We start from the raw sequence: 11291 nt of genomic DNA on the forward strand, positions 1-11291 counted from the left end.
ATGCACATTGTTCTTTGTAGCGACCATTGATTTGATGAGCAGAGCTACACTGCCTCCCAGTGGTGCTAAAGAGAACTGTGTGCAGCTGTGTTCAATTTGAACAGAGCCACCAGAAGATGTCGCTAGAATCACAAACATGAAACTATCAGTCTGTGGAAATGGTTTCGCAACAAAAAGTCATAACACATTTGCCAGAGCAGGACGGGATGCACACCTTATCATTTACTGTAACTGGAAAATGAGAGCAGGAGAACACCACAGTTGTTTGTCAGTAACATTGTCCTGTCACTGAATGGTTTGATGAGAATCAAATTGATGCAGATCACTTGCTATGGCCTTCACAGTCACAGTGTCCTGGTCTCAACCTATAGTTAAACTCCCATGAGAGTTATTGGGCTGATGTGTCTGACGGTGCTCTTCTCGCCACCATCGCCAAAACACCAAACGAGGGAATAATCCCACATGCTGCTGTTATTTTGGCACCAAGTGGTGGCCCAAGACTTGTCGTTTTTAGCAAGACACTTTACGTTGTTTTTTCCTCTCATTTGTTATCCATCAGTATTTATACTGTTATTGGGCTTCAGGCGTTTGCGAAATATCAGGCTAATAAATGAGAGGAAAAGTATAGGCTTGTTTAACTTTCAGAGAATGAATCTTGTCACCCGTTGGTATCCATGAAACACAGCGAAAATCTCTATCAGGATCCAACATCATGTTCTCACACCTACATGTGGCAGAATCTGTACATATGGAGCTGTTGCAAGTATGAATGAAAAGAAAAAGCAGTGTAAATGTGAATCGGTGACAAAAAGCTTCGGTGCTTTGACCTGACATTGAACAGCATAGATAAGGATGGTCAACAAGTAAGAATGAAACTAAAAACAGCTGGTCAAATTACTTTCACTTTGAAGAGCTACACAAAATGACACAAAGGTGAATAATCAAAGACAATAACAGTTAAATTATCAGTCGTAAATTGATATCAATCTTTATTGATCACCACATAACACAACAATTTGCAGTAACATTTCATGTGATGCCTTAATCAGCGATGTCCGGTGGTTTCTCCTCATTAAAAGGACTTTTATTCTCGTTGTGGGAGCTGCTGGGTTTATATGTAACTTTGTAAGATCTCGATTAACTCTGTAAAGTACCTTGAAATAATGTACGTTATGAGTTTGTGCCATGCAAATAAAATTGAATTGCATTACGATGGATTGCAGAGATTCATTATTTCCATCATGTTCTATTGTTGTTTTATTGTATTTATTTTCTGAATTACATTCCCAAAATCTAACAAATAAAAGATCCATGCTATTATTTTGAGCTTCACGCTTCATTCTTGATCATGTAAAGAGATGCAGTTTCCACTCAAGAGCCACTTACTTGGAATAAGTGATGGAGATTGTTTTGTCAAAGTTGACAGCTAGAGCACAGATATGTTGAGAAACCATGTTGACTTATTATTAAAGGTAATGCATCATTGTGTCATGTTTATAATCCCTGTGTAACCTCCCTGACGAACAGGACGGGATGCACCCCTTATCATTTACTGTAACTGGAAAATGAGAGCAGGAGAACACCACAGTTGTTTGTCAGTAACATTGTCCTGTCACTGAATGGTTTGATGAGAATCAAATTGATGCAGATCACTTGCTATGGCCTTCACAGTCACAGTGTCCTGGTCTCAACCTATAGTTAAACTCCCATGAGAGTTATTGGGCTGATGTGTCTGACGGTGCTCTTCTCGCCACCATCGCCAAAACACCAAACGAGGGAATAATCCCACATGCTGCTGTTATTTTGGCACCAAGTGGTGGCCCAAGACTTGTCGTTTTTAGCAAGACACTTGACGTTGTTTTTTCCTCTCATTTGTTATCCATCAGTATTTATATTATTATTGGGCTTTAGGGGTTTGCGAAATATCAGGCTAATAAATGAGAGGAAAAGTATAGGCTTGTTTAACTTTCAGAGAATGAATCTTGTCACCCGTTGGTATCCATGAAACACAGCGAAAATCTCTATCAGGATCCAACATCATGTTCTCACACCTACATGTGGCAGAATCTGTACATATGGAGCTGTTGCAAGTATGAATGAAAAGAAAAAGCAGTGTAAATGTGAATCGGTGACAAAAAGCTTCGGTGCTTTGACCTGACATTGAACAGCATAGATAAGGATGGTCAACAAGTAAGAATGAAACTAAAAACAGCTGGTCAAATTACTTTCACTTTGAAGAGCTACACAAAATGACACAAAGGTGAATAATCAAAGACAAATTATCAGTCGTAAATTGATATCAATCTTTATTGATCACCACATAACACAACAATTTGCAGTAACATTTCATGTGATGCCTTAATCAGCGATGTCCGGTGGTTTCTCCTCATTAAAAGGACTTTTATTCTCGTTGTGGGAGCTGCTGGGTTTATATGTAACTTTGTAAGATCTCAATTAACTCTGTAAAGTACCTTGAAATAATGTACGTTATGAGTTTGTGCCATGCAAATAAAATTGAATTGCATTACGATGGATTGCAGAGATTCATTATTTCCATCATGTTCTATTGTTGTTTTATTGTATTTATTTTCTGAATTACATTCCCAAAATCTAACAAATAAAAGATCCATGCTCTTATTTTGAGCTTCACGCTTCATTCTTGATCATGTAAAGAGATGCAGTTTCCACTCAAGAGCCACTTACTTGGAATAAGTGATGGAGATTGTTTTGTCAAAGTTGAATATTTACTAAAAAAATCATATTTAATAAAAGTTTTCAAGGAATGAAACTTTATGAGCATAGTTTAAAAATGTAACAAGACAAAACATAATTTTCATGTGTACATCATCAATCAGGGGAAATGACACATTAATATTATTACTTAACACATCTGTGCTGAGACAAATCATGTGAGAACAAAACAAACAAATAAAATGAAAGTTTACTTTTTTTCATTTTTGTTTTAATTTTATAAGCCAAGAGCCACAGACGCTTTTTGATCTTTTATCATTCACACATTTTACAATAACAACACATTAAACAAAGTACCTTTTCATAATTTAATAATATCAAGCATCAATTTCAGATATTTAAAAACTTTACAAAAATAAAGATTGATTTGATATTTACAATAGATTATTTACATCAACCAGTGCAAGCCATACTGTTCATTATTATCATACTCTGTATATTATATTTACAGATTATAATTTTTAAGCTTTTACATGATCAGTATCTTATATTATCTACATAATATCACAGTAGAATATTCACATATTTAGAAATAAAGAGTCAAAGGGTGATTCAAAGGACAATTTTCATGGACACATTCAGGAAGTGCCACTCATAGTTCACTCTTTATCACTCAGTGTCTGGCTGGTGTCCTGATGTCCCAGAGACGAATCCTCCCTTCTCTTGAGCTCTGATCAAATGTCGACACAGCGGGCAGGTGCCGAACTGCTGGAGGACCTTAGGGGTGCAGAGCTTGCACAGACACCGGTGACCACAGGGCAGGGTGATCCTGGCCTCGCTTCCCAAGCACACCACACAGTATTCATCTGTGATCACAATAGGGAAATCATCAATACAAGTCTGGCTGCTTCAGCTCAAACACGATCACAGACAGAAACACTGGACTCAAAGAGTGTTTGGACGGGAGCAGTCTTACCTGTTAAGATGTCCTTGTCAAGACAGGTGATGTATTCATTTCTGCAGAGGGTGAAGACGTCAGATATCAAACGGCTGTCAACATCAGGCGAGGTGGGGGGTTCGGGTGCAGGACAAGATCTGGAAGTGGAAATCAGCTTCTTCTTCTCTGAGCCTGCAGCAAAGAGCAAGAGAGACAATATATCACCATTTCTATCAAATTCATCCAAACTATACCCTGTCAGCAAATAGATACCAAGAGAAAGGTCGTGGTACTGTGATGGTAAACTTACCCAGGAGTAAAATGGAGCATGTCTGTCCGTAGATGTCTATCATGGCCCACAGTGGCAGCCTCAGGTCCACTCCTGTCAGCAGTTTGTGTGGCTTGCTGTTGTTGCTTGTGACATATATGCTGCCGCCACACGAAACCCAGAACTCAATTTCTGAGCCCTCCTGACAGCAGTTCTCGGGTATGGGAGCAGCCCAGTGGCCGGGGCTGTCGCTGAGGTTGGGAATGGCCATCATAGGCAGTGGCAGGGTTCTGTCTGAGGGCGACACGTTTGTGAAGCCCACACGCAGAGCCCCGTGCCACGAGATCAAATCTTTCTCCACCCTCAAACGAATCTTCTCCAGGACCTTCACTGGGCGGCTGCTGAATACCAGACCGTTTTTGAAAGTGCTCCCGGTCCTCTCTGCGCGTCGACCCCCACAGCTCAGGCGGACCATCTGTCCCACTGCATGACTGTGGAAGGTCAAAGGGCCGAGGCAGAACACGCCGCACCTGTGTGACGTCTGTGATGCATCACCTGCAAAAAAGTTAAGAATGGGTTCAGAGTGTATTTTGGACAATAACAATTAAATACTGGACAGTGATCCTCTTAAAATGTATTACTTTCTTTTTATTGTTTAATGACAAGTTATTAAACCAAACACAGCTTCGAAATTGCCCATATCTTTTTGATAACAATGCACACAGCAATAAAACGTGTTGTTTTATTGCTGTGTGTCACTCTGAAAGTAGCTTATGCTTTTATTTCCTGCCTCATAAATCAGGTAGAAAAAAAGAGTGAGTCATGTATCTTCGTTCATCTCACAGGCTTGACTCACACATTTGCAGTAATACATTTTGTTATACCTGAAAAACTTTCCCAGAACCACACATAGGTTAACTCCTCAGTGAATGCTGCATGTTTACAGTCACTTCCTGTAGTTTATTGTTATGTCTTCCCCCTCATTTGTCATTACCTGTTTTGCAGCAATTTTACAACTGATGGGAAAAGACCTGAGTTTAACTTATGTTTTCTCATATCATCAAATTATTAACAATGATCTCTGTCTCAAATGGCATAGAGATTTAGCTCTCATCAGATTTAAATAAGGAAATACATATTTACATATGATGCAATTATGTTTTAATATCTATTAAATGTTACAATTTGGTTAATAAATTAAAATTAAATAAAAATATTTTTTCTGCCTAAATAACACATTTCCATTTACAGATAATCATATTTATATTTAAAGCAGTGTTGAAATTGGCATACCAAGTGAGGATTAAAGTAGAAGATCTTACCAGAGTTTCCACTGTCCTTCACCATCATGAAGAGTCTCCCAGTACTTTTCTGAGTGTCTTGGAAGGAGATGTGTTCACGTCTCTGTCATGGATCTTTGTGCAGCAGTGGGAGTGTTGTCAGGCTTTAAGAAAGTGCACGTGTGCCTCCAAAACACAAACAGACTCACATGGAATGTGAAAGGGGAGGAACCCGAGGGAGGAACCAAACTTTGGAAATTTTCCTCAGCTTGAGAGCATGGTGGTGCTGGTGCCGTTTCTTTTCATCCCCAATGAGGAGAGTTGTCTGTGTCATATGATTTCCTGTAATAGATTTTACTATCTCACATAGATTAGTTTATTGTACTCGCTTGTTTTTACCCATAAAGTTGGTAATATATTTTCATCTCTCCTGGGATATTGAATGCTAACACTCAGTACTAATAATTAAATATCCAGACCCCCATTTATTAATTTATTTCTATATTTATCTATTCCTACATTTGTCTATTTATTTATATGTTTATACTTTCCCTAAATTTATTTATTTTACGTTAATTTAGTTACTTATTTGTACTTGTCATTTTTAGTCCTTTGTATGCAATATGCTGTAATGTAAAACAATGTGAAACACTGGAAAAATACCACCAAAGTATCAGATTTCACTTCACAGAGAGGTTGTGCAGCCTTTGCAGGAACTTCAAACATGGCTGGGTGATGGCATCATGCAAACATTGGAAATTAAAAATTTCCCCAGCTAGTTAGACCAGTGAGTCAAACAGCTCTGCCCCGACAGCAAAACGCTGTGTGTTTCTCTCACTCCTCACTGACTGGGAGTCATGATCATGTGACAGGAAGAGGACATGGCAGGAAATCCTAAATTACATCATCACTCCTGGAAAGTTACTGATAAAACACATGGCTTTTCACATGACACTCAGAGCGACTGCAGGCCACACCCAAAGCACACAGAGTCAAAATGTTGTAATGTATAATACAACTTTATGTTTTTATATGGACATATTTGATTTATGCATTAAGCATCCGATCCAAGGAATTTACTCTTTTACTGCACCCTAACTTCTTTCCCAATTGTTAAAGTAATTATTACTACTATTACTATTACTCTTATTTTCCCGTTTCATGGATGACATGAACATTGTAATCATTAATAATTTATAGTTATTACATTATCATTAGTAGTAATAGTATTATACATTTTCTCCCTTACAGAATAGAAATATACATCACAGATGAACAATGAAATTATTCTAAAAAGGCACAAAGACTTGCCTGATGGACATGAATTAAATGTATAAACAGTCTTCTGGCCTTTGGCAGCAGCAATCCAACTGCACAGAACAGCAGGTACAATCGTAAATGAAATCATAAATGATGACCTCAACCAACTTTATAGATGGGGGGGGGGGGGACTCACTGAACACAGGCGAATCACATGAGGACAGATGCAGACTATCACAAGAGCAGGAAACAGGATTTAAAGCAAGAGATACACACAAGGAAAGAAGTTTCAAAATAAAACAGGAAATGGAGGGTAACCCTGGAGCTCAAGAATAACAAAATAAATAAATACTGAACACAAATCTAAACACAAGGAAAACAAGTTAAATGACCACAATCTAGTGGTCCATACAACAGAAAATCAGGCCCATGATAATTTTTCAATAGTTCAGAGGGCAGAATCATAACACACTCATTTTCCTTAGATTCACTGGAGTCCTGGAATATCCTTCTCCCTCCTGTTTTTCCAGAGGGGTTGAGGTTAGAGTCCCAGACTCTGGCTATGCACAGTGTTCACCTTCAGCCCTGAGGTCCAGATGTCCACTCACTCGAGTGATCCTGCCGACAAAGCCATGTTTGTCTGTTGAATAAATAGCAAAGTCAGCGTTGGTCTTTCTGAGATTTCATACATTATCTATCATATGTATTACTGAGTCATGAACACTTTACACTTACACTGTTTACATGTTACAGAGCATTTAATCTGAATATGGCATCAAGCAGTTGGTAACTGCTGTATATGTTGAAGTTGAATCTGAATACTCAACATAATTCATTTGCAAGTGATCTAATTCTGGTTACAGTAATCAGAAAACACTATTGACAGGGCCTTGCCTCAATCAGACTATTTAATCAGGATCTAAATCATACAGTACATACAACATTTTAACTGATATAAACTGGTGCATTGTGTTAGGTTTGTGTTGTGTAATTTACAATAAAACTGTCTAATGTTTTTGTGTAAAATCTCCAGTGTATAAACATAGCATGCCCCTCTCCTCCTCCTCCTCCTCCTCCTCCTCCTCTTCTGTGTGCTCCAGCTGCCTCAGCTCCACCACACTTGGTCAGACATGGCAGGCCATCAAAAAATCAACTTGTTCCCACTCCACCTGTTCAAATCTCAATTAATCTGCTGCCTTCCAATAAAAGGCTTGGCTTTCACCGAGGAGCCAATAGAAAGGCATTAAAGCAGCGAGACCCAGGCCAATCCCAGGCTGCATTCTAATGTGGCCTATCTTTATCAAGGTGCCACTCCATTTCCAGATACTGCCTATTTATAAGATTTCTGAGGAGCGAGGCGGCAGGAGGGATATGTCTTTGGGGGAACACTAAAATCTGTGTGCAGAGGGCTCGACCAGAACTTCAGATATGGAGCTATCAAACGTCACACTGTGGCTGAGAAGAGGGGAAGGGCGGAAGTGAAGAGTTTATCTGCTGCTTAAACGTTTTTGATGTGGTAGCAACTTTTGCTAACACCACAGACTTTGTTAAAATTGCTATCGGTGCTCGTGATTGTTTGAACATCTGGGAACGGTGCAGGGTGTGATCCCAGATCCTGACATCACCCTTGGCTGAGAGAACTCCTCGTGTGCCCATCAGAGGTCTTCTCCTGCTTGAATCTCGCTGGATGTGTTGCTGAAATCTGGAGGCAGAGTTACAAACGTCCCATGGATCCAAACATCCAGGGGTCCTTCCTGTTCAACAACAGCCTGAACCAGTTCCCCTCGGATCTAAAGACGCCGGTGTGCCAGTACTCAGTGCCCAACTCTTTCTACAAGCTAAACCCTGGCCTGAACAGCCAGCTGCAAGCAGGAACGCCCCACGGAATCAGTGACATCCTGAGTCGCTCCATGGTGGGGATGGGCTCCACGGGCACCACCACCCTTCTGTCTGGATACTCGACCATGGGGGGGTTCAGCCCCTCCGTCTCCAGCACGTCCATGTACTATAACCGAGACTACAACTCATCACTGGGCAACTTCTCCAAGCCGGGCGCCGAGTGCCCGATGAAGGCTCGCAGTGTGAGCTGCTGGGCAGAGAGCGGCTGTGACTGGAGAGGAGGGAGGCAGCAGTGCACCAACAGTGAGTCTCAATACTGAAGGCTGGGCTCAGCATCCAGCCCATCACTGCATTACTACACCCCTGTGCCTGTCTGTCAGCACACACCAAAGGATGTTTTCATTAGAGAAGGAAAGAATTATGCTGAAACCAGCAAATTCATTGCTGTGAATCAATCAGAACTATAAAACATAGATGTTACACCTTAAAGCACAGGACATAAATAGATTTGACAAATTTATAACTTTACTTTCTACTGTTCTGAAACACACATAAAATGTATGATGGGTTCAAGGGGTGTTTCAAATACGCAAGCAAATATACTAAAGAATATGCATAATACGTACAGCATGCTGCATAGAACTGTGTTTACTGATGTAACTTTAACACATCGGATAGGTAACAAACAATAATGACAATAATTAAAACAATAATATTTCATTGATTTAGTGTAAAACTCAGCGTATGAGCAACAAATATACAGGTTGTGACTATAGAGAATACATTGCCTAAATTCAAACTGAGACGATTAATATATGTGTGTTAATCCCTCTGTTTTTCACTGGTTGTACATAACAAAAAATGTTTGATTTGAAGGCACAAACCTCTGTAATGAATTAGCTCAAACAAAAGAAAGTGTGTTACTGGATGTCTGTAACATTTTCTGCGTTGATATTGTCAGGCGGTGCTCCTCTCGGGGAGATGTCCGGCAGGAAGAAACACACCAGGCCGACGTTCAGTGGACATCAGATATTTGCTCTGGAGAAAACCTTCGAGCAGACCAAATACCTGGCCGGGCCTGAGAGAGCGAGGCTGGCTTATTCTCTGGGAATGACCGAATCACAAGTTAAGGTAGCACATTCATAAAACGGTGATTGTTTCCTGGGAGACAATTTACAAATTATGAGGAGACTTTTTTTGGCACATTACTCTTTCTTTTTTGTTTAATTTATCTGTGTTGGACCATCACCATTTCATTTTTTGTTGTAGTTTATTTTTTAACATGTGGAGCTGTGAGTCTTATTCTGAAAGCTACTGTAAAATTCAACTATGCTAATTTAATTATTTAAAACTGAAGGACCAGAATTTGTGTAATTATCATGTATGATTGATTGTTTGGCTGATTTGTAGGCTTTACAGAAACCATTATTAAGAAAAAGAAAATAGAAACAAGAGTGGCAGCAAATAAATAACCATATAATCACCCTGATGGTTTTGTTTGTTCCAAGATATAGAGGCAAAGAGAGTCAACCTATAAGTATTAAAATTATCATCATCAGTGCACCACAACATTTCATGTAATATAGAAAGAAAACAGGATCAACACCTGTAGGCCTAAATACTCAGCTTCATCCATCCATCCATCCATCCATCCATCCATCCATTCATTCATTCAGTCATTATCCATCCATCCACCCAGTCAGTCACTCATGCATTCATCCATTCACAATCTGGGTCACGACTGATTTCCACAGCTTTCCATGTGTCATAATGTCTGCAAACATGACGCACCCTCCGCCACTAGCAGCTCAGTGAAGGCGCCCTGCTGTGTTTCAGGTGTGGTTTCAGAACCGACGCACCAAGTGGAGGAAGAAGAGCTCCACGGAGCCGAGCTCCACGCAGAGCAGCCTGCACGCCGGCCAGGGCGGCGAGGCCTCGGAGAACGAGGTGGAGGACGAGGAGTACAACAAGCCCCTGGACCCCGACTCCGACGACGACAAGATCCGCCTGCTGCTGCGCAAACACCGCAGAGCCTTCTCTGTGCTGCGCCTCGGGCCGCACCACGTCTGACACACGCACACGCGCTTCAGCAAGAGATGCATGATCACACGAAAACACACATTAGTTTAGAACACAGTTAAATCCATGAAGCATGTTCAGAGCAGGACATCAGCGGGTTCGATACACAACGCGAAGCTTAAAGAAGATGTTTACTTTTATAAGTTACTGATCTCTGGTATGTTTGCTGTTACACTGACATGTGGGGGATTAGGTCTCTTCTTTTTGTAAAAATATGAGAAAATAATATTGAAAAAAGTGCATGATGGAGCTGTTGCTGACCCTAATGAATAAAGAAGAGAACAACCTTATACATGTGTTGTGCATTTGAACAGCTGGACTAGTTTGTGCTTATTTGAATTTGAAAATAAAACAGAAGAGATTCATGTCATGTAGAAAAAGAGCTTTATGAAACTTTCTTGAATCATTAATTCAAAATTAGATACAATTTGATTTTTAAATTGCAATTTAAGGGAAATATCATACAGAAAGATTATTGTAATGAGTTTAACATTTTTTGTTACAGACACTAAATGAGAATTCTGTTACGTTGCATAAGGCAGGACATATTTTTATTTACACTAAGAAGACGGGGGCAATGGAAACATTTAGAAATGGTATGTAAATTCATTTTAACGCCAAAGATGGTTAAAATAAAGTTACGCCTTTTGATTTCATTTGTACATTGTGAAAAATGTCAATGGCCAATGCAATAAACTGTTGTGCATTATTTGTAATATTTGGTGATTTCATTCTTACTTTTGAATGCAGGTTTAAACGTGGTTTACTTTAACTGCCAAGTGGCAGTTAAAGTAAACCACGAGTGACAAAAGCACAAGAGCTGAGGACAAGTACAAAGGTCAAAGGTCAACTCTTGTGTGCTTTACCGGTGTGGTGCGGCTTAATTGAAGACAATGACCCCTGCAGCCCACTCGACATCACCCAACACAAAATCAAT

General features: G+C 39.9%; 2 protein-coding genes across 2 annotated transcripts; one reads left to right on the forward strand and one right to left on the reverse strand.

Moving 5' to 3' along the window:
- Positions 1-2940: 2940 nt before the first annotated feature.
- Positions 2941-6633, reverse strand: LOC109633704 (E3 ubiquitin-protein ligase NEURL3). The gene is made up of 4 exons (XM_069524015.1): positions 5219-6633; positions 3939-4451; positions 3668-3820; positions 2941-3557 (listed from the first exon to the last, which is right to left on the reverse strand). Exons 1-4 carry the CDS (start codon positions 5244-5246, stop codon positions 3361-3363), a joined length of 891 nt encoding a protein of 296 aa, XP_069380116.1. The 5' UTR covers positions 5247-6633; the 3' UTR covers positions 2941-3360.
- A 1390-nt stretch (positions 6634-8023) lies between these two features.
- On the forward strand, positions 8024-10483 carry nkx6.3 (NK6 homeobox 3). The gene is made up of 3 exons (XM_020093733.2): positions 8024-8578; positions 9237-9406; positions 10112-10483. Exons 1-3 carry the CDS (start codon positions 8164-8166, stop codon positions 10343-10345), a joined length of 819 nt encoding a protein of 272 aa, XP_019949292.1. The 5' UTR covers positions 8024-8163; the 3' UTR covers positions 10346-10483.
- The last annotated feature ends 808 nt before the right edge of the window (positions 10484-11291 follow it).

Source organism: Paralichthys olivaceus, chromosome 4 (genome assembly GCF_024713975.1).
Source record: "Paralichthys olivaceus isolate ysfri-2021 chromosome 4, ASM2471397v2, whole genome shotgun sequence".
NCBI classification, from domain to species: domain Eukaryota; kingdom Metazoa; phylum Chordata; class Actinopteri; order Pleuronectiformes; family Paralichthyidae; genus Paralichthys; species Paralichthys olivaceus.